The sequence below is a fragment of the Rhineura floridana genome, chromosome 2 (genome assembly GCF_030035675.1).
Source record: "Rhineura floridana isolate rRhiFlo1 chromosome 2, rRhiFlo1.hap2, whole genome shotgun sequence".
Taxonomy (NCBI): domain Eukaryota; kingdom Metazoa; phylum Chordata; class Lepidosauria; order Squamata; family Rhineuridae; genus Rhineura; species Rhineura floridana.
In genome coordinates, this window is record NC_084481.1 from 166,899,482 (window position 1) to 166,922,972 (window position 23,491).

Below are 23,491 nucleotides of genomic sequence, written 5' to 3' on the forward strand. Positions count from 1 at the left end.
TCTTAACCTTCCTTCCCCCTCCCCCAACCCCTTCCAATCCCCTCCTTACCCTCCCCTCCTCCTCCCCCATGGTCAGTTTTATCTATTTTAAGCATGATTGCACAGGAGTAAATCCCATTGAACTCAATAAGCATGCAAATGATCAGACCTGCCTTTCCCTTCTTTCCCCTCTCCTCTCCTTTCCTCCTCCTTTCTTCCTCCCACCGTCTCCTCATCCTCCCCCCATGGTCAGTTTCACCTATCCTTAGCATGATTGCAGGGGAGTAAATCCTACTGAACTCAATAAGCATGCAAATGATCAACCTATTATCAGCAAACTTGCACAGGAACCCATTTCTTACCTCCCAGACTAAAAAGCAGGGAAATTCACTAACAGGCAAAAAATCGTGCGATTTAAGAACATACTTATAGCCAACAGATATTTCTATCAAACTTTAAAAAGCAGGGAAATTGAGCAGCTATAGTAAATGCACCGGGGAGCGGGAGACCTGACATCCTCTCTGATATATTGTACTGCCCTACAAATTTGTCAAAATGCAAACACAATTTGGGTTGGTCATTCACAGTCCAATCCACTTCTTGTGTAGCTTGGAGATATTTGGTAACGTGCCTCTGAGCATATGGTGAGTGGTGGCAGTACCTGCAATCAGGCCAAATAACAGAAACAAGACATGTGCTGTGCTGATCTTGTTTTAGCAGGGAGGAAGCAACAATATTAAAACAGTTGATAGAGTTCAGATAGTCATTTTAAATATGTTTGATTTACTTTGCAATTTTAGTGGTTTCCTATAGTCAATCATTTTCTTTTGCTTCTGTTTGTGTGAATATATGAAGTACAACACTTTGCAACACTAAAAAAACTCCAAAAGCTATTTATTTATTATTTGATTTATATCCCACCTTTACTCCCAGCAGGAGCCTAGGGTGGCAAACAGAAACACTAAAAACACTTTAAAACATCATAAAAACAGACCTTAAAATACATTAAAACAAAACAACGTTAAAGCTTTAAAAACATATTATTAAAGAAAACATATTAAAAGCAATTCTAACACAGATGCAGACTGGGATAGGTCTCACCTTAAAAGGCTTGTTGAAAGAGGAAAGTCTTCAAAAGGCGCCGAAAAGATAGCAGAGAAGGCGCCTGCCTAATATTTAGGGGGAGGGAATTCCACACGGTAAGTGCCGCCACACTAAAGGTCTGTTTCCTATATTGTGCAGAATGGACCTCCTGATAAGATGGTATCTGCAGGAGGCCCTCACCTGCAGAGTGCAGTGATCAACTGGGTATATAAGGGGCAAGACGGTCTTTCAGGTATCCTGGTCCCAAACTGTACAGGGCTTTGTATACCAAAACTAGAACCTTGAACTTGGCCCGGTAGCAAATGGACAGCCAGTGCAATTCTTTCAGCAGCGGGGTGACATGTTGGCGATACCCTGCCCCAGTGAGCAGTCTCTATTTGCACCAGCTGCAGCTTCCGGACCAACCTCAAGGGCAGCCCCACATAGAGCACATTACAGTTGTCCAGCCTGGAAGTTACCAGTGTGTGGACAACAGTCGTCAGGCTATCCCAGTCCAGAAATGTCCACAGCTGTCTTATCAGTCCAAGCTGGTAAAAGGCACTCCTAGCCACAGAGGTCACCTGGGCTTCTATGCGACAAAGTTGGATCCAGGAGCACCCTCAGACTATAGACCTGCTCTTTCAGAGGGAGTACGACCCCATCCAAAGCAGGCAACTGACCAATTATCCGAACTCGGGAACCACCAACCCACAGCACCTCCGTCTTACTAGGATTCAGACTCAGTTTATTGGCCCTCATCCAGCCCATCAACGAGTCCAGGCAGCGGTCCAGGGCTTACACGACTTCTCCCAATTCAGATGTTATGGAGAAATAGAGCTGGGTTTTGTCAGCATACTGCTGACACGCACCAAATCTCCTGATGACTGCTCTCAAGGGCTTCATATAGATGTTAAACAGCATGGGGGACAAGATGGTACCCTGCGGCACCCCACAGCACAACTGCCAGAGGGCCAAAAGACAGTCACCCAATGCTATTCTCTGAGAGCAACCTTGGAGATAGGATCGGAACCACTGTCAAACAGTGCCTCCAATACCCAGCTCACCAAGTCGGCCCAGAAGGATACCATGGTCAATGGTATCAAAAGCCGCTGAGAGATCAAGTAAGAATAACAGGGTCGCACTCCCCCTGTCCTTCTCCTGATAAAGGTCATCCATCCGGGCAACCAAGGCCGATTCAGTCCCATAACCAGGCCTGAACCCAGACTGGGATGGGTCAAGCTAATCTGTTTCATCCAAGAGTACTTGCAATTGCTGTGCCACAACCCTCACAATCACCTTCCGTAAAAAGGGGGTATTTGCAACCAGTCGGTAGTTGTCACAAACCAACGGGTCCAGGGTGGGCTTTTTCAGGAGTGGTCGGATCACCGCCTCTTTCAAGGTGGCTGGAACCACTCCCTCCCACAATGATGCATTGACCACACTCTGGATCCACTCGGTCAAACCCCCTCGGCAAGCTTTAATAAGCCAAGAAGGGCAAGGGTTGAGAGGACAATTGTGGAATAATGGCACTGGCTATTCTGCAGAATAGTTTCCAATAGATGTGAGGAGTGTCTCAGTTTGCACAAGATAAAACAGTGGGAGGTGAAATATATTCTAGCAAATTTCTAGGTGTGCTCTATGTTTTTAATTGACCATGCCCACCCTTCCTTAAGTGGAGTGATTTAAACATAGCAGGCTGAAAACATGCATCCTGGGCAGGACAAGTTTGTTTTTTTCCCAACAGCTAGATTCATTGCGTAACTAGCAACATATTGTAATCGGTCTGATTTTACATCAAACTGCTGTTTCAGGTTCAACTGTTAATGTGCCCAAAATAGAAATAAAACATAACCTCCAGTTTGAAACACAAAAGGCTGTATTTACCATCATATGACATTGACCAATAAAAAGGCGTTGAAATAAAAATAAATTTGACACAGATTTCTAGGATGAATAATGAGGGAAATAAAATTTTCTAGTTTAGATTCTCTGTAGAAACATTAATAACACAGGAAAGAAGCAAAGTAAGAACACCACCAACAAACATACAAAAATGTAATTCTCTATCTTTGGAGATGCCAGGTGTTGCCACCACTCACCATATACTCAGAGGCACATGTTACCAATTCTTCCAAGCTACACAGGAAGTGGTTTTGTTGTTATATGGCTTCAAGTCGATTACGACTTATGGCGACCCTATTGGACTGTAAAAGATGAACCCAAATTGTTTTCACATTTTTATAAATTTGTGGGACAGTACAATATCTCAGAGAGGAGGTCAGGTCTCCTGCTCCCCTGGTGCATTCACCATAGCCGCCCGATTTCCCTGCTTTTTAAAGTTTGATAGAAATATCTGTTGGCCATAGGTACATTCTTAAACCCCAAGGTTTTTTGCCTATTAGTGAATATAATTTGTGTTCTTTACACAATATGTACTTCACTGGTTATTCTGCTCCCCAGTCATTGTAGCAGGAAACAGGAAACTTTTAGGTAAGCTATCTCCCTTTTGAGTTTAAAAATATTTTGTGTTGTGACCATTTGTTTTTTCTCCTTCAGTGCTCCTCTGATAAAGGGACAGTGAAGTCTCTAATTTTGCCTTTTCATCAACTTCCCATAGGAGCAAGAGTAGAAATAGTAAACGTGAGTCCTGGTTGCAAACAATATTTATTTTGTTTTCCACGCTGTTCCTCTGCTACCATGGCATGTGCACTCTAAATGGTGAATAGCAGGGTTAGCAAACATGGTGTCCTCTAGATGTTGTGGACTACAACTTACATCTTTCTTAACCGTTGGCTGTGCTGGCTGGGGAGGAAGGGTGTTGTAGTTTACAGCATCTGGAAGGCATCATGTTGGCTACCCTTAGTGTACGGTGATAAAATGATACTTAAAATGATACTTCAAGTGCAATCCTGCATATGTCTACTCAAAAGTAAGTCTGACTGAGTTCAATGAGCATTATTCCTAGGTAAGTGGATATAGGATAGCAGCAGCAATAGCTTAATCCAGACCAGTGTAAGACAGAGTTTATGATGGCGGTCAGCCTTGGTGTGGAGGATGTTGGATTTCCCCTGTTCTGAGAGGGTAAGATGCTTATTCTCACTGCTGGTATTAACCATGCTAGAACCATGTTGTGATCCATCAGCAAAGGACTCAATAGCTGAGTCTGTCAGCGCTGTGAGGACAGTTTGCATCTCACCTATGTACCACTTTTGATGTTAAAGTCCCTTCCTTTCTACGTGATGGGGAAATCCTTAAATACATGGAACTGCTGCCATCACATCTATTAAAGCTGGGCTGAAAATGTCCCCTGATCTCCTGCCCCACGTGGGAAGAGGCCAAGTCAGAAATTCAAGATACTGGCTTACCAGCTCTCAGGGGTCTACTCCACTAGCTTTCAAGCCGTTGTCTCTGCAAGCACCTAGTTCCAACTGAAGTCTTATATATGTTCTCTGGACTGTAGTTAAGCCCTTGCCTCCCCTCACCTTTTTCTACAGCCTTTGGCTCCTGTGGAGCTGGGGAGACAAGGGTACTGTGGGAGATTCCTCATCTGAATCAGAAAAGGATGGCAGAACTGTGTCCTCTGGTGCAGATGGTCTTGAAGATGGTCTGAGTAGTTCTTCCCCAAGGACGGAGCTGGTCTCTGGGTTGTGGGTCATTATAGTGTGGGGTCATTTCTGCAGACGTTTGGGGACAGGTGGGTGATATTTCTTAAATTTTCATGTGAGGGCTTACTGCATAGATACGGGTGTTCTTTCTTTTAACATTTTTTAAAAGCTTTGCTACCTCTTCAGGTTGTGGTGCACTTGGAATTAACAGTAGTAGTCCAACAACATACCTGAGAATGGCCCAATGGGAACATTGTTACATCATGATATAGTGTCATGGCAGAAGCAGCCATCTTTTTACCATTAACCAGGTCTCCTCAAGATCCCAACAAAAGTCGCCAACATATAATGGTGACTTCCCCAACTTGGTATCTTCCAAATGTTTTTTGTGTCAGCTCCCATCAGTTTCAGCCAGCATAGCAGTTAGGGATGATGGGAATTATAGTCCAGAACATCTGGAGATAATGGTTGGGGAGACTGAAGATTTACATGGGGAAAACGTGGTTTAATGATCTGTTTGACTGGATTGTAATTGATTGTTGACTGTTCCAGTGCAGAGGTCTGTACATGCACAGTTGATCTTTTGAATGCATGGGACCCCCCATTCTTTTACATGTTTCATGTACCCAAAGGAATGTGCGTGCAGGTTTGACCTTCCATTGAAATGAATGGAGAAGCCATTCTGCATGTAGAGAGTCATGTGTAAGCATCAAAATGCCTGTGCCCGAAAGTAGCTCCTAGATGGGGCAAAATGGAGTGCACAAAGATACAGCACACACAGAGGCAGGTATTGTGGATGTTACAAGTTTGATACATGCTGGGGATAGTGGATAAGCACTGGATCCTCATAAAGTTTCATGTGCAGACCCATTCTTAGTAATCTCAAGTTAACCCCATGACTGGTCTCTTGCATAACTGTAGTAAGTTACTTATTTATACATTTTATAAATTAATTTCCCTTGTGTAAACTGAATTGATTGTAAACCATCCCATTAGGATATTTCTACTCATTGTCAGGCTGAATTAATCAAGAAGGAGAGGAAACAGAATTCCTCTGAAGATAATGGATATGTTAGAAATGAATTAGAATGAGTCAATAATAACATCATTCCTGTTTTTTAGAACAAAGAATATGATGTCTTTGTGACAGCAGGAAACTGGTAAATCTTTTTCTTTGTGTTTATGTTGGTGATTTCGCAGTTCAATCTTTGCCTTGTCTGCTTTTTTTAATGATTTAAGAAAATTTGTTTGCAGCTTTCTCAAACTGCTTAAAATTTGTGCTGGCTTTTGGCCAGGTACGCAGGTAGTGCCAAAGCTCTGGGAGGGATTAGGGAATAGGTGGGTTCAACTTCAGATATTTTAAGGTGGAGCAGCAACAAATAGCAACTTTTCAAAATTTGGCACAATTTTTATTTTTTTAATTTGGATTTTGAATGCAATTTATTACAAAATTGGACTCAGATTTGAATATAGAATTTTAATTCCACATGCGAGGTTCTTTGAATTGCTTGGCAATTCTTTTTGTTTTAACTTTGTTAATCTCCAAATATCAAAAACTTGCATATCAACACTAAGAACATAAGAAGAGCCTGCTGGATCAGGCCAGTGGCCCATCTAGTCCAGCATCCTGTTCTCACAGTGGCCAACCAGGTGCCTGGGGGAAGCCCGCAAGCAGGACCCGAGTGCAAGAACACTCTCCCCTCCTGAGGCTTCCGGCAACTGGTTTTCAGAAGCATGCTGCCTCTGACTAGGGTGGCACAGCACAGCCATCACGGCTAGTAGCCATTAATAGCCCTGTCCTCCATGAATTTGTCTAATCTTCTTTTAAAGCCATCCAAGCTGGTGGCCATTACTGCATCTTGTGGGAGCAAATTCCATAGTTTAACTATGCGCTGAGTAAAGAAGTACTTCCTTTTGTCTGTCCTGAATCTTCCAGCATTCAGCTTCTTTGAATGTCCACGAGTTCTAGTATTATGAGAGAGGGAGAAGAACTTTTCTCTATCCACTTTCTCAATGCCATGCATAATTTTATACACTTCTATCATGTCTCCTCTGACCCGCCTTTTCTCTAAACTAAAAAGCCCCAAATGCTGCAACCTTTCCTCGTAAGGGAGTCGCTCCATCCCCTTGATCATTCTGGTTGCCCTCTTCTGAACCTTTTCCAACTCTATAATATCCTTTTTGAGATGAGGCGACAGTATTCCAAATGCGGCTGCACCATAGATTTATACAACGGCATTATGATATTGGCTGTTTTATTTTCAATACCTTTCCTAATTATCCCTAGCATGGAATTTGCCTTTTTCACAGCTGCTGCACACTGGGTCGATATTTTCATCGTGCTGTCCACTACAACCCCGAGGTCTCTCTCCTGGTCGGTCACCGCCAGTTCAGACCCCATGAGCGTATATGTGAAATTCAGATTTTTTGCTCCAATATGCATAATTTTACACTTGTTTATATTGAATTGCATTTGCCATTTTTCTGCCCATTCACTCAGTTTGGAGAGGTCTTTTTGGAGCTCTTCGCAATCCCTTTTTGTTTTAACAACCCTGAACAATTTAGTGTCGTCAGCAAACTTGGCCACTTCACTGCTCACTCCTAATTCTAGGTCATTAATGAACAAGTTGAAAAGTACAGCTCCCAATACCGATCCTTGAGGGACTCCACTTTCTACAGCCCTCCATTGGGAGAACTGTCCGTTTATTCCTACTCTCTGCTTTCTGCTTCTTAACCAATTCCTTATCCACATGAGGACCTCTTCCCTTATTCCATGACTGCTAAGCTTTCTCAGAAGTCTTTGGTGAGGTACCTTGTCAAACGCTTTTTGAAAGTCTAAGTACACTATGTCCACTGGATCACCTCTATCTATATGCTTGTTGACACTCTCAAAGAATTCTAATAGGTTACTGAGACAGGACTTTCCCTTGCAGAAGCCATGCTGGCTCTGCTTCAGCAAGGCTTGTTCTTCTATGTGCTTAGTTAATCTAGCTTTAATCATACTTTCTACCAGTTTTCCAGGGACAGAAGTTAAGCTAACTGGCCTGTAATTTCCGGGATCCCCTCTGGATCCCTTTTTGAATATTGGCATTACATTTGCCACTTTCCAGTCCTCAGGCACGGAGGAGGACCCGAGGGACAAGTTACATATTTTAGTTAGCAGATCAGCAATTTCACATTTGAGTTCTTTGAGAACTGTCGGGTGGATGCCATCTGGGCCCGGTGATTTGTCAGTTTTTATATTGTCCATTAAGCTTAGAACTTCCTCTCTCGTTACCACTATTTGTCTCAGTTCCTCAGAATCCCTTCCTGCAAATGTTAGTTCAGGTTCAGGGATCTGCCCTATATCTTCCACTGTGAAGACAGATGCAAAGAATTCATTTAGCTTCTCTGCAATCTCCTGATCGTTCTTTAGTACACCTTTGACTCCCTTATCATCCACGGGTCCAATCGCCTCCCTAGATGGTCTCCTGCTTTGAATGTATTTATAGAATTTTTTGTTGTTGGTTTTTATGTTCTTAGCAATGTGCTCCTCAAATTATTTTTTAGCATCCCTTATTGTCTTCTTGCATTTCTTTTGCCAGAGTTTGTGTTCTTTTTTATTTTCTTCATTCGGACAAGACTTCCATTTTCTGAAGGAAGACTTTTTGCCTCTAAGAACTTCCTAGACTTTGCTCGTTAACCATGCTGGCATCTTCTTGGCCCTGGCGGTACCTTTTCTGATCTGTGGTATGCACTCCAGTTGAGCTTCTAATATAGTGTTTTTAAACAACTTCCAAGCATTTTTGAGTGATGTGACCCTCTGGACTTTGTTTTTCAGTTTTCTTTTTACCAGTCTCCTCATTTTTGTGAAGTTTCCTCTTTTGAAGTCAAATGTGACTGTGTTGGATTTTCTTGGCCATTTACATGTATGTTTAATTTAATAGCACTGTGGTCACTGCTCCCAATCAGTTCAACAACACTTACATCTCGCACCAGGTCCCGGTCCCCACTGAGGATTAAGTCCAGGGTTGCTGTCCCTCTGGTCGGTTCCATGACCAGCTGGTCTAGGGAATAGTCACTTAGAATATCTAGAAACTTTGCTTCTTTGTCATGACTGGAACACATATGCGGTCAGTCTATGTCCGGGTAGTTGAAGTCACCCATTACTACCACATTTCCTAGTTTGGATGCTTCCTCAATTTCATATCTCATCTCAAGGTCTCCCTGAGCATTTTGATCAGGGGGACGATAGATCGTTCGCAGTATTAAGTCCCTCCTGGGGCATGGTATCACCACCCACAACGATTCTGTGGAGGAGTCTGCCTCTTTTGGGGTTTTGAGCTTGCTGGATTCAATGCCTTCTTTCACGTATAGAGTGACTCCGCCACCAATACGTCCTTCTCTGTCCTTCCGATATAGTTTATATCCAGGGATAACCGTATCCCACTGGTTTTCTCCATTCCACCAGGTCTCCGTTATGCTCACTATATCAATGCTCTTCTCTAAGACCAAGCACTCCAGTTCTCCCATCTTGGTTCGGAGGCTCCTAGCATTAGCGTACAGGCACTTGTAAGCAGTGTCTCTCTTCAAGTGTCTTTGGCACTTGTGGTTAGGCCTGTGGTAATTTTGCTCTTCTGAATTTATATCCTGTGCCCCTGCTCTCACAATGCCTACTTCTAGGCCTACCCCTTTTAAAATTTCATCATTTCTTTGGTTTTTAACCCAGGGGGGAGGTTTATTCCGAACCGGACCTTTCTCAGCTCCTGTCGGGTTTCCCCCCTCAGTCAGTTTAAAAGCTGCTTTGCTACCTTTTTAATTTTAAGTGCCAGCAGTCTGGTTCCATTCTGGTTCAAGTGGAGCCCGTCCCTTTTGTACAGGCCTGGCTTGTCCCAAAATGTTCCCCAGTGCCTAACAAATCCAAACCCTTCCACCCGACACCATCGTCTCATCCACGCATTGAGATTGCAAAGCTGGGCCTGTCTGGCTGGTCCTGCGCGTGGAACCGGGAGCATTTCAGAGAAAGCCACCTTGGAGGTCCTGGCTTTCAGCATCCTACCTAGCAACCTAAATTTTGCTTCCAGGACCTCACGGCTGCATTTCCCCATGTTGTTGGTGCCAACTTGCACCATGACCACTGACTCCTCCCCAGCACTGTCTACCAAACTATCTAAACGACGGGCGATATCCACAACCTTTGCACCAGGCAGGCAAAACACCTTGCGGTCTACACGCCCATCACACACCCCACTGTCTATGTTCCTAATGATCGAATCACCCACTACAAGGATCCCTCCACCCCCTGGAGATATATCCTCGGCACGAGAGGATAGCTGCTCATCCCCCAAGGAATGGGTCCCTTCTAAGGGATCGTTTCCCTCTTCCTCAGCTGGATGCTGTCCTTCCCCGAGACCATAGCAGGAGAGCTATCATCGTTGGAGTGGGACACAGCTATAACGTCCCTGAAGGCCTCCTCCACACACCTCTCTGCCTCTCTCAGCTTTTCCAGGTCCGCCACCTTGGCCTCAAGGAAATGAAGTAGTTCCCGGACAACCAGGAGCTCATTGCACCGAGAGCACACCCATGACTTTTGTCCAACAGGCAGATAGTTGTACATGCTGCAGGCGGTGCAAAACACTGGAAAGCCCCCACACCCCTGCTGGCTTCTTACCTGCATAGTTTTGTTTAAGGTTTATTACGTCAATGGGTTGGAGACTGTGGTTTAGTTGAGGTTACGGAACAGACGGGCAGAGTGGGGGGCCCTGGCCTCCTCGCCCTGCTGCCGAACTCGCTCTGCTGCTTAACTCGCCTTGACGCTTTGTCAGCTGGGTCCTTGACACTTTGTCATCTGAGGCTCCCTCTAGCTCGTGGAGCCAAATATTATTCCAAGTTATTTGTCAACTGCTGTTGAATACTGAATACCATTACATGCCAACTGTCAAATATAAACTGCATAAAACAAACACTGCAGTGCTGGAATGTACTCAAATCATAATGCATATAGTAGGTGTATTTATTTGCTCAGATTTATGATGTGAGTCTGTGTCATCTAGCCAGAAGGACCTAGATGTGCGCTTGGGATTTGATCTATGTCCAGAGGAGAAGGATTTCATTTGTAAGCGCAAGAAATACGTTGCTGCTGCTTTGAAAAATGTTCTTCAGCTTGAAGAAGATCTACAGGATGATGAGGTATGACCTCTAGAACAATCTAAGATGAGCAGAGAAAAAGGTGGTGAAGGAGTTTATATATGCATACCACATCTGTTGTATAATTCATGCATAGTATCATGCAAATTCATGTATAATATTGTAACATAAAATCAGTGAAGCCTTATACATCTTTAAAAGTAATCCCTAGTCAGAGGGCTACACGTGGAGAGTCAGGCCTGAAAGCTAGTCCCCCCCCCTCTCTCCGTCTCCCTCTCCCCCTCTCTGTATATATATATATGTGTGTGTGTGTGTAGTTATCCTGTGGAGAGGTTTATGAAGAGAGATACAGAGCAATAAGCCTTGATTGTGTGAGCAGGAGTTGATAAATTAAGCATCTATTGTTTTCCTAAACTGGATTACTGTCTTCTGTGGAAAATACATGCCTGGCTGAGCTGCTGAAGTAAGCCACTATGTTACTTAACAGTATAAACTGTTCAGCTGGTTTTTTCGATCTGATTTCTCAACACCATGAATAATGTTATACACCACTATCATGTCCATTACTTACCTCTTTTCTACACTAAAAAGCCACAGTTGTTGCAGCCTTTCCTCATAGGAGGTTGCTCCATCCCCTGGATCATTCTGATTGTTCTTTTCTGAACCCTTTCCAGCTAAACAATATGCTCTTTTTGAAGTGTGGTGATTAGAACTGTACATAGTATTCCAAGTATGGTTGCACTATAGATCTGTATTCACTAATAGGCAACCCCCTGCTAGATAAGAATGTACCTATAGCCAGCAGATATTTCTATCAAACTTTAAAAAGCAGGGAAATTGGGCAGCTATAGTGAATGCACCAGGGGAGCAGGAGACCTAACCTCTCTGAGATATTGCATTGCCCTACAAATGTATAAAAATGCAAACACAATTTGGGTTGATCTTTCACAGTCCAATCCACTTCCTGTGTAGTTTGGAGATATTTGGTAACATGTGTCTCTGAGCCAAATATGGTTACCAAATATGGTGAGTGTTGGCAACACCTGCAATCAGCCCAAATAACAGAAACAAGACGTGCTGTGCTGATCTTGTTTGAGCAGGGAGGAAGCAACAATATTATGATAGTTGACGTAATTCAGATATTCACTTTAAATATGTTTGATTTACTTTGCAATTTTAGTGAAATTTTCTTTGGCAAATTATTTTTGTTTGCTTCTGTTTCTGTGAATGTGTGAAGTACAGCAAGACTTTGCATAATTTACACTAAGAAAAAATCCAAAAGCAATTGAGGAATAATGGCACTGACTATTCTGCAGAATAGTCTCCAGTGGACATGAGAAGTGTCTCAATTTGCACAAGATAAAATAGTGGGAGATGAAATATATTCTAGCAAAATTCTAGGTGTGCTCTATGTTTATAATAGACCATGCCCACCCTTCCTTAAGTGGAGTAGTTTAAGCATAGCAGACTGAAAACATGCATCTTGGGCAGGCCAAGTTTGTTTTTTCCAACAGCTAGATTCATTGCTTAACTAGCAACATATTGTAATCAGTCTAATTTTACATCAAAGCTGCAGTTTCAGATTCAACTGTTAATGCACCCAAAATAGAAATAGAATATAACCTCCAGTTTGAAACTCAAAAGGCTGTCTTCACCATCATATGACATTGACCAATCAAAATGCTTTGTTGATAATAAAAATACATTTGACATAGATTTCTAGGATGAATAATGGGTGAAATATAATTTTCTAGGTTAGATTCTCGGTAGAAACAGTAGTAACACAGGAAAGAAGCAAAGTAAGAATAACACCAACAAACATACAAAAAATGTAACTCTCCATCTTTGGAGATGGCAGGTGTTGCCACCACTCACCATTTACTCAGAGGCACATGTTACCAAATTATTTCCAGCCACACAGGATGTGGATTAGACTGTGCAAGACCAACCCAAATTGTGTTTGCATTTTTACAAATTTGTAGGGCAATAAAATAACTCAGACAGGAGGTCAGGTCTTCTGCTCCACTGCTGCATTCACTATAGCTGCCCAATTTCCAATTGATAGAAATATCTGTTGGCTACAGATACATTCTTAAACTGCAAGGGTTTTTTGGCTGTTAGTGAATTTCTCTGCTTTTTAATTTGGGAGGTAAGAAATGGCATCCTGTGCAAGTTAATAGGTTGATCATTTGCATGCATATTGAGTTTCATGGGATTTACTTTTGTTCAATCATGCTTAGGATAGGTGATACTGAGCATAGGGGAGGAGGAGAAGGGAAGGGCGAAGGAGGGGAGAGAGCAGGTTTGATCATTTGCATGCTTATTGAGTTCAATGCAATTTACTCCTGTGCAATCATGTTTAGGATAGGTGAAACTGACGTAGGGGAGGGGCTGTGAGAGGGGAGGAGGGGGAAGGGAAGGGAGAGAGAGGGGGAGGAATAGAAGAGGGGGGAGGGCTGGAGTGGGGAGAGCCTGAGAAGGAGGGGCAAGGGAGAAGGGAGGAGGAAGAGAGGAGACGGGAGGGAGGGGAGACAGACGGAGAGTGGGACGACAGGTTTGATCATTTGCATGCTTATTGAGATCAGTGGGATTTACTGCTGTGCAATCATCCTTATAATAAGTGAAACTGACCTGAGGGAGGGAGAAGTAGGAGAGGGAGGGGGAGGGGGAAGGAGGGAGGAGGGGAGAAAGGGAAAGTGTAAGGAGGAAGGGGGAGGGAAGAGCGGTGGGGAGAGGGGAGGAGATTGGGTGGGTGGGTACTGGGCAGAGAGAAAGCCCTTTTCCTTTCCAAAAGGAAAACTTTGTTAACAGTATTATTTTGGGGGGGGGTTTACCCCCATCTTATTATTCTACAGCAGACACATGTAGTCCCCCACTCAATTTTAAACCAAAGCTGTCCCTGGCCAGATCCACACCAGACCTTTATTCCACTTTAAACAGTCATGGCTTTCCCCAAAGAATCCTGAGAAGTATAGTTTGTGAAGTGTGCTGAGAGTTGCTAGGAGACGCCCTATTCCTCTCACAAAGCTACAATCACCACAGTTCTCAGGAAAGAGAGGCTGACCATTAAACCACTCTGGCCACTGGAGCTCTGTCAGGGGAATAGGAATTTCCTAGCAACTCTCAGCCCCTTCACAAGCTACACTTCCCACGATTCTTTGGGGGAAGCCATGACTGTTTAAATTGGAATAAAGGACTGGTGTGGGTGTGGCCCCGATTAGCCAAGCCAAACAGCTGTTAGCCTGGCTTTTAAAACACTGACAGTTGATTCTTACTGAACATACCTGTGCTATCATAGACTCCAATGTTAATTTTCTTAAACTTATTAAAAACCAGCCATGCATTTTTAAAACTTTAAACTGCAGATGATGATGATCAGAGTATGGGGCAAGGTCAGTAACAGGATTACAGGTACTCTGTGAACATGGCTGATTTTTAATTAATGTCAATGAATTACGAGACCACTGACAGAAAAAAGTCCGACAGGGCTCTGTTCCCCCCCCCTCTTGTTTTACACTTTGAACTGTAGATTCTCTCTGGATGTTTTGTGTATCACCATGAAAACTTAGGGGATTGTTAAGCAAGTGTTTCTGAGTACAGGATTATAAATTTTGTAAAATAGCTTATGGGAAACAGCAGAATGGCATGGTGGGGGATATTTTCAATTTAACATTGCAGAATGTAAAAAATCCATGCTGGCTACAGTACATGGCCACTCTTGTAGCTGTATAATAATGGCATATATTGGTAGTTTTATTTGTAATGCGTTATCTAATAATCCCGAGCATGAAAATTGACTTTTTCACAGCTGCTACACACTGCATCATTTTCACTGAGCTAGCCATGTGGCCTCAACATACAAAAGGAAAAGGAAAAATGCTTGCAAAAATGTGTATTAAAATGCTGATGAATTTTAATGGGACTTTTAAAACACATACACACATTATTCCATTGTCTCCAAATTTGTCAATAGTTTATCTCAAATTTGTATAGGTTCCCATTGTGGCTGTGATGACAGAAGCAGGTGGTGCAAGATCAATGACAGCTATGTATGGCAGCATATTAGCTCTCCAGAAACTGAATCTTGTAGACTGTGTTTCATACATCACTGGCTTATCTGGCACAACATGGTAAGGAGAACATGGAACAAAACTTAGAGATGCCTTCAGACCAAAATGGGTTTTTCTCCCACAACCATCTGCTATGGGATAATCATGTGACATGATGGCCGTTTCACACTATCTGTTGATTTGTCATTGTTTAGCAGTCAACATCCATGGAAAAGCTTGCAGCACATGAAAGAGGAACAAAGCTTACTGCGAGTGGTCTGGCTAGCCTGCTGCCAGCCCTGCTTTGTCTAGCATAACCTTTACTTTAAAAAGCCCAAACAATAAAAAAAGCTTCAAGCTGAATTTGTGCCATTTTATCCAAGCACTTTTTATATAAAAAATCAGAAAATAAGCCTAGCTACTTCATAGCCCTGACTTAGTGTAACCCAGTCTCACAACCACATCTGCCCCTTTTTTGGCATACTGCATCAGTTGTATTATCTGAGTGAAAATGCATTTAACATCATTAGAAAAACAGTAATAAACATGGAATCTTCAGTTCTAGGAAAATGAAGTATATGTATATGGCAAACAGTGTTGAAAACTGAAGTGAAATACAATGCAATCAGTTTTCTGGTCTTGATAAGACCACAGACAACCTGTTTGAAAAGTTTCCTGCCTAAGAGAGAACAACTTACATTTTTAGGAATCTTGAGCAACTTTCAAATTGATTGAGAGCCAGAGCTGGGATTCTTGGTTTTAAGTATAGGGAACATGACCTTCAGTGCAGTTTGCATCAGGCTTACCAGTTCTTTTGAGCCAAACAGAGCATTCTAATGAAATCTGGCTTCTTTCATATGGAAACGTCTTTTGCAAAGTGGTGAGGAGGGTTTTGCTGCTTCTTTGCTTCCCTGGATTTTTGATTGGGTGCAGATATGTGGTGAAACTCTCCTGGCTGCTTGCAGGATGTTACAGACAACTGGCTCATCAAGTAATTACTTTAACTAAAGGTAGACAGTTCAGTCTAATTTGGGAACATTTTCATGTGTGTTAATTTTAAGCAAAGGTGGGGAATCTTTTTGGCTCCAGAGGGCCAGATCCTTATCAGGCTCTACCTCGCTGGCCCAATTTAACAGGTAGGTGCGGGTGCCCACCTGTCAATCACATGTCATTATGACATCACACGAATGACCACCTGTGAAAATCCCTTGTGCTTCCTTTTTAAATCTCTGAGATTGGGGAGTTAAAGAGAAAGGGGGGAGATTTGCAAAAGGCTTTCCCAAGTCTCTTTGCACTTTCCTTTTAGATAGTTGAGATCAAGGATTTAAAGGGAGAGGGGAAACTTGCAGAAGACTTGAAGACTTGGGAAAGCCTTTTTGGGGCAAACAGGAGTGCAGGAGCTATCTCAAAGCCTTCACAAAAGCCTCTTTGAAGTAGTTTTCATGTGTGAGCTGCTTCAAAGGGCACTTTTGCACAGGACTTTAATCCCCATTCAGCTGAGGGGTGTGGATTAAATCCTGCTGCTTTAGCTGCATGATCACACAGCCAGTGCAGGATTAAAACCTGTCATCCCACCCATCAACTGAGTTCAATAGAGACATCAACTGATGAGTGGGTGTGGTTAGGGGAAATGGCCTCACAGGCCAAATTGGATCTCCTGGTGGACCCTGATTAGCCCAGATGCCAGATGTCTGCATCCTTGGTTTTAAGGTTCATTCTGTCCTGTTCCTCTATTAATTTGCATCCGTTCCCCCCACAAGAATTCTGTATAAAATTTTAACCCAGAAAAACTGTACTTACAGTTACAAGGTGGTCCTAGTCCTGCCTTTTGATGTTGGTTTTCTTCATTTTTAAATAGGTAATAGCATCGCTTTTGCTGTGTGGATGGAAAATGGCACCACAAATGCTCCTGGCAGCAAATGACCCTGGACCTATGGGGGCATCCTTTTTGTTTGTTTCTGTGCAATGTCCCTAGGAGAGATGGGATGTCATCACGTCCCATTGGTCCAGGGGCATTTCCAGTCTTATTTTCAATGTATGGCAGGCAGTTGCTGTGCTTTCTAACTGGTGGAAGCTGTTATTATCTGTTTTAAAAGTTGTGCGGGTTTTAAAAAGCAGCGCTCAAATAATAATAATAAAAATAATAATAATTTAATTTGTGGGTCGCCTATCTGGCCAATGGCCACTCTAGGCGATGTACAATTTAACAACAATACATTACATCATAATAAAATACATCATAAAATACAATATAACAATAAAACAATAAAACAGTTCCAGTACAGAGTAGTAGGCTATTCGTCGTAAAAATTTAACCCTCCCCGTAAGTCCCAAAGGCCTGTCTGAAGAGCCAGGTCTTCAAAGCTTGGAGGAATACATTCAGGGAAGGGGCATGTCGAAGGTCATATGGGAGGGAGTTCCAGAGAGTGGGGGCTGCCACTGAAAATGCCCTCTCTCTCTCTCAGCCAACCTAGCTGTTTTAGTTGGCGGGATTGAGAGAAGGTCCTGTGTGGCTGATCTTGTTGGGCGGCATGGTTGGTGGCGCTGGAGGCGCTCCATCAGATAAACTGGGCCGAGACCGTATAGGGATTTAAAGGTTAATACCAACACCTTGAATTGGGCCCGGAAAATAACTGGAAGCCAGTGTAGGTCGAACAACACTGGGGTGATGTGTTCCCAGCGGCGACAGTTTGTAAGCAGTCGAGCCGCAGCATTCTGTATAAGTTGTAATTTCCGGACCGTTTTCAAGGGTAACCCCACGTAGAGCGCATTACAGTAATCCAACCGAGAGGTGACCAGGGCATGTACCACCAGTGGGAGCTGATGAGCAGGAAGGTAGGGCTGCAGTCTACAAATGAGGTGCAATTGATACCAAGCTGCCCGGCTCACTGCCGAAATCTGAGCCTCCATGGACAGCTTGGAATCAAGAACAACCCCAAGGCTGCGGACCTGGTCCTTCAGGGGCAATTTCACCCCATCGAACACCAGGTCAACATCTCCCAACCCTCCCTTGTCTCCCACGAGTAGCACCTCAGTCTTATCAGGATTCAACTTCAGCCTGTTCCTTCCCATCCATCCACTCACGGATTCCAGGCACTTGGACATGGTCTCCACAGCAGACTCTGGTGAAGATTTAAACGAGAGATAGAGCTGAGTGTCATCCGCATATTGGTGACACTGCAGCCCAAATCTCCTGATGATTGTTCCCAGCGGCTTCATATAGATATTAAATAGCATGGGAGAGAGGATAGAGCCCTGTGGCACACCACAATTGAGAGGCCAAGGGTCTGAAACCTCCTCCCCCAATGCTACCTGTTGATGCCTGTCGGAAAGAAAGGAATGGAACCACCATAGTACAGTGCCTCCTATTCCCGATTCCTCCAGGCGAAGCAGAAGGATACTGTGGTCGACAGTATCAAAAGCCGCTGAGAGATCGAGGAGGACAAGAAAGGTGAATTCTCCCCTATCTAATGCCCTCCTCATATCAATTTGTTACAGTGTAGGTTTCTAAGGAAGACAACATTCTAATCCGCACTATAGTCCATGAGGTGCAGATCAGATGAGTTTATGTAAGAATGCAGATGCAACAAATTCCTTCAGTATCCCTAACATGAACAAGGCAATAAGATATCTCTTGGTAAGTGGCCATCTGTATTGGCCCAAGTTAGTGGCCAATTTCAATTTTAGCTTTCCCCCCTTTTAAAACTTCTTTTCCTTAGGACAATGGTAAATTTATATGAAGATGCAGATTGGTCACACAAGGATTTGGAAGGTCAAATCAATGATGCTCGGAAACATGTCATGAAAAACAAACTCTCCTGTTTTTCTGGGAAGCACTTAAAATACTATGAAAAGGAAATCTGGCAGAGGCACCTAGAAGGACACAAGCTATCTTTTACTGATCTCTGGGGGCTCATTATTGAATCCATGTTTCATGATGAGGTACTGTATTCACACTTTTTTTTAAAAAAAATGATAATGTGGTCTCATTTATGGAAAACTGGAACAAAGTAAGATAGGAAAAAGGTTGTTTGGTACTGTTTCTTTAATTTACATTTATACCACATCTGTCATAAAGAGCTGGGGTGGAAACAAAAAAGCTCCCATCAAAATCTGCTAATATAATGGGCAGTATCTCCTGTGCGCCCCATAAATCTGCTCTGGAGGATTGGGGAAACTCCCAGAAGAGGGAGATGTGCAGGGAGAGGATTGGGTGGGGAAATTCCATTGTACAGCTAAAACTCTTTGCTCTAGTTGGATGCCGCTCATTGTTTGTTCATTCATCTGTATCCCTAAGGACCTTAGAGTGGCATTTGAATTTCATACCAAGCCTGTATGATAGGGTAGGCTGAGAAAGAGTGACATACGCATGGCCACCCAGAGTGCTTTATAGCTGAGTACAGATTTGATACTAAATCATTCAAACCCAATACTCTAACCACTGCATCATGCTAACTCAGCAGATTTTACTACCCATCCATCTAATGTAACTCTGCTTCTTCAAAACCAAACAAAGTAAAAAGTTGTTATGAACCTTTCAAAAGATGCTTATGCTTAGCTGAGGCATTGTGTTGTGTATCTGTTCCAGACAAAAATGAAAGAACAGACCACAAATACAGAGAAGTAGTAGAGTATCTACTTGGCATGCAGAAGGTACCAGTTCAATCTCCAGTAACTCCAGGTAGGGCTAGGAAAGATTCTCTGCCCTGAAATCCTGGAGAGCCGCCCACCAGTTGAGGTAGATGGACCAGTGGCCTGAATTGATGTAAAACAGCTTCCTAGGTTCATAGTAGGGGAACCTTTGAATCTTTATTGCCTTGTTTCAGTGTGACTCTTCCATGGAGACATATAATTCTACACTAACCGCTCTTTCGTTTATCTGAATTTCTGATTATCTGAGCACTTTCTGATTATCTGAGCATATCTCTCAGACTATTCCATTTCCTGTCACAATAAAAGAGATTACATTAAATCTTCCCAACATATGCATCTTTTACTACAAGTATTAAATTACAAGATCAAAATGTTGGAAAGAATGATACCATACATTTTGTCGCAAGATACAAAAATGTGTACCTTTCATAAAAATCTAATAGAAATGAACATTCCAACAGCAGCACAATATGAGACATTTATGAGTATATACCCCCTCTAGGATGCACACCTTAAGGTGGTGTGGGGGGTTGAGAGTGTTAAAGAAGCTGAGAGCAATGCTGTCAGGAGTCTAGATCAAGAAGCTAGACTCCTAGCAGGTGCACCCAAGGCAGAATGGTCAAAGCTGAAACACCAGACTAGGATGCATTCAGACTCAGAGAAAGGCAATGGTAAACCACCTCTGAACACCTCTTACCATGAAAACCCTATGAATAGACTATCCAAAATGCAACACAAGATAGTGCTAGAAAACGAGACACCCAGGTCAGAAGGCACTCACCGAGCTCCTGGGGAAGAACAACAGATGAGTAGCACTGTGACTAATGACGCAGCTGGGTCAAAGCCAAAAGGAAGCCCAGAGGCTGATGCACACAGATGCGAATGGAGAGTCTGGAGTTGTACGAAGTACACAATAGGAACATGGAATGTGAGAAGCATGAACCAGGGAAAGTTAGAAATTGTCAAGCAAGAAATGGAATGTATCAGCATTACAATACTTGGCATGAGTGAATTAAAATGGACAGGAATGGACATTTTCAATCGGGCAACTAAAAATATTTTATGCAGGAAATGAGAAATTAAGAAGAAACGGGGTTGCTTTAATAGTGACGAGATGTAGCAAAAGCAATTAGGAGCTATAACGCAAGGTCTGAGCAAGTGATATTAATGAGATTAAATGGGAAACCTATTAACATAACCATCATCCAAGTCTATGCTGCAATGGCAAACACAGAGGAAGAGGAATTGGAAAGATTTTACAAAGAAGTACAGGAAGAAATTGATCACACACCAAAACAAGATGTGCTGATAATCATGGCGGACTAGAATGCAAAGGTAGGGAACAGAGAAGAACTAGAAATTGTGGGGAAATGGGGCTCAGGAGACAGAAATGAAGCAGGAGACTTATTGAATTCTGTGAAGCTAATAATTTGTTTCCTGCAAACACATTTTTTGAGCAACCAAAAAGACAACTGTACACATGGACATCACCAGATGGTCAATATAGGAATCAAATGGATTATATAAATCGGTAGCAAATGATGGAGAAGTTCCATACTTTCTGCGAAAATAAGACGAGGAGCAGACTGTGGTACAGATCATGAACTGGTAATATCAAAAATCTGAGTAAAGCTAAAGAAGAAGAACAAAGCAAGGATAATACTAAAATACCATTTAAATAACATCCCAGAAGAATATAAAGATCAAATAAGGAACAGATTTGAGGCTTTAAACTTAGTTTAAAGAGAACCAGAAGAACTACGGATTGAAGCCAAGAGACATTATCAGGGAAGAAATCAAAAAGACAATACCTCTAGTTAAAAAGAAAGACCTCAATGAATGAGGAAACTCTTAAAATGGTTAAAGAGAGAAGGAAAGCAAAAGCAAAAGGAGTTAGAAACAAGGTTAGAATCCTAAATGCAACAATACAACCAGTGCGTAGGAACAAAGAGAACTATTACAATAGTTATTGTATAGAAATAGAAGTGGACAACAAAGAGGGTAGAACAAGAGCCCTATTCCAAAATATTAGAAAATTAAACAGAAATGTAAACCAAGAGTAGAGATGTTGAATAATCAACAGGAGAGCACACTGACTGACCGAGATGAAATAAAAGGAAGATGGAAGAAATACACTGAAGAACTCTATAAAAGAAATGCAAGGATGACAGATTCATTCATGGAGGAACCATATGATGAAGAACCAGAAATTTTAGAATGTGAGGTGAAAGCTGTTCTTAAAGTACTTGGAAGAAACAAATCACCAGGAACAGATGGCATACCAAAAGAGTTGCTACAAGCTACTGAGACTGAATCTGTCCACATTTTGACTAAAATTTGTCAAGAAATATGGAAAACTAAACACTGGCTCACAGACTGGAAGCGTTCAATATATATCCCACTTCCAAAGAAAGGGGATCCCAGAGAATGCAGTAATTACCGAACTATTGCCTTAATATCCCATGCAAGTAAAGTAATGCTCAAGATTCTACAACAAAGGTTCTTACTATATATGGAGCGAGAAATGCCAGACGTCCAAGCTGGATTTAGAAAGGGAAGAGGCACCAGAGATCATATCGCAAACATACGTTGGATAATGGAACGGAGCAAGGAATTTCAGAAGAAAATCACCCTGTGCTTTATAGACTACAGCAAAGCCTTTGACTGTGTAGATCATGAAAAACTATGGAATGCTTTAAAAGAAATGGGGGTACCACAGCATCTGATTGTCCTGATGCGCAACCTATACTCTGGACAAGAGGCTCCTGTAAGGACAGAATATGGAGAAACAGATTGGTTCCCCATCGGAAAGGGTGTGAGACAGGGTTGTATTTTATCACCCTATTTGTTTAATCTGTACGCAGAACGTATCATATGGAAAGCGGGATTGGACCAAGATGAAGGAGGTGTGAAAATTGGAGGGAGAAACATCAATAATTTAAGATATGCAGACAATACCCTACTATTAGCAGAAATCAGTAATGATTTGAAAAGAATGCTGATGAAAGTTAAAGAGGAAAGCACAAAAGCAGGACTACAGCTGAATGTCAAGAAGACTAAAGTAATGACAACAGAAGATTTATGTAACCTTAAAGTTGACAATGAACTTGTCAAGGATTATCAATACCTTGGCACAGTCATTAACTAAAATGGAGATAATAGTAAAGAAATCAGAAGAAGGCTAGAGGCTGGAGAGGGCAGCTGTGAGAGAACTAGAACAGATCCTCAAATGCAAAGATGTATCACTGAACACTAAAGGTAGGATCATTCAGACCATGGTATTCCCGATCTCTATGTATGGATGTGAAAGTTGGATAGTGAAAAAGGCGGATAAGAGAAAAATCAACTCATTTGAAATGTGGTACTGGAGGAGAGCTTTGCGTATACTATGGACCGTGAAAAAGACAAATAATTGGGTGTTAGAACAAATTAAAGCAGAACTATCACTAGAAGCTAAAATGATGAAACTGAGGTTATCATACTTTGGAGACATAATGAGAAGACCTGATTCACTTTAAAATACAATAATGCTGGGAAAAACAGAAGGGAATAGAAAAAGAGGACGACTAAACAAGAGATGGATTGATTCCATAAAGGAAGCCTCAGACCTGAACTTACAAGATCTGAACAGGGTGGTTTATAACAGATGCTGTTGGAGGTTGCTGATTAATTGGGTTGCCATAAGTTGTAATCGAAGGCATATAACAACAAATGTGCATAAAGAATGAGTTTATTTTGAAACTTGTGATTTGATTGCACCTCGACTATCTAGTAATTGAGTGGAAATGATAATAGGTTGGCTCCAGACTTCACCTTTTGCAGACAGAAAGTATCCTTTCATCAATGATCCACTGGAGGGATCCAGATGGAGTATGTGTGTGTGTGGGAGATTATTTTTGTTACTTCCTCTTTTCTCTGCAGCCCCCAGTGCTCTTTCTGCACTGTTCCAGGGGACCCCCCAACACTCTGAAACAGTGCAGGAAGTGGCAGTGGGAG

The 23,491-nt window shown here is 42.4% G+C and overlaps 1 protein-coding gene and 1 long non-coding RNA gene across 6 annotated transcripts in view; one reads left to right on the forward strand and one right to left on the reverse strand.

The window, feature by feature from the left end:
• Positions 1-23,491, forward strand: part of LOC133377361 (cytosolic phospholipase A2 epsilon-like) — a 70,421-nt gene that overhangs the window by 22,927 nt on the left and 24,003 nt on the right. For all 4 annotated transcript variants that reach the window (XM_061611317.1, XM_061611320.1, XM_061611318.1 and 1 more), the window contains 5 exons: positions 3,619-3,702; positions 5,790-5,827; positions 10,700-10,835; positions 14,787-14,923; positions 18,562-18,784. In XM_061611317.1, coding sequence (XP_061467301.1) covers positions 3,619-3,702; positions 5,790-5,827; positions 10,700-10,835; positions 14,787-14,923; positions 18,562-18,784 — 618 coding nt within the window. The remainder of the gene's footprint in view (positions 1-3,618; positions 3,703-5,789; positions 5,828-10,699; positions 10,836-14,786; positions 14,924-18,561; positions 18,785-23,491) is intronic.
• LOC133377362 (uncharacterized) lies at positions 10,642-15,916 on the reverse strand. Of its 2 annotated transcripts, none has more exons than XR_009760699.1 (2): positions 15,649-15,916; positions 10,642-10,854 (listed from the first exon to the last, which is right to left on the reverse strand). It is a non-coding gene; the product is annotated as an uncharacterized LOC133377362 (long non-coding RNA). The 2 variants fall into 2 exon arrangements; XR_009760698.1 differs by having other exon boundaries at positions 15,541-15,916.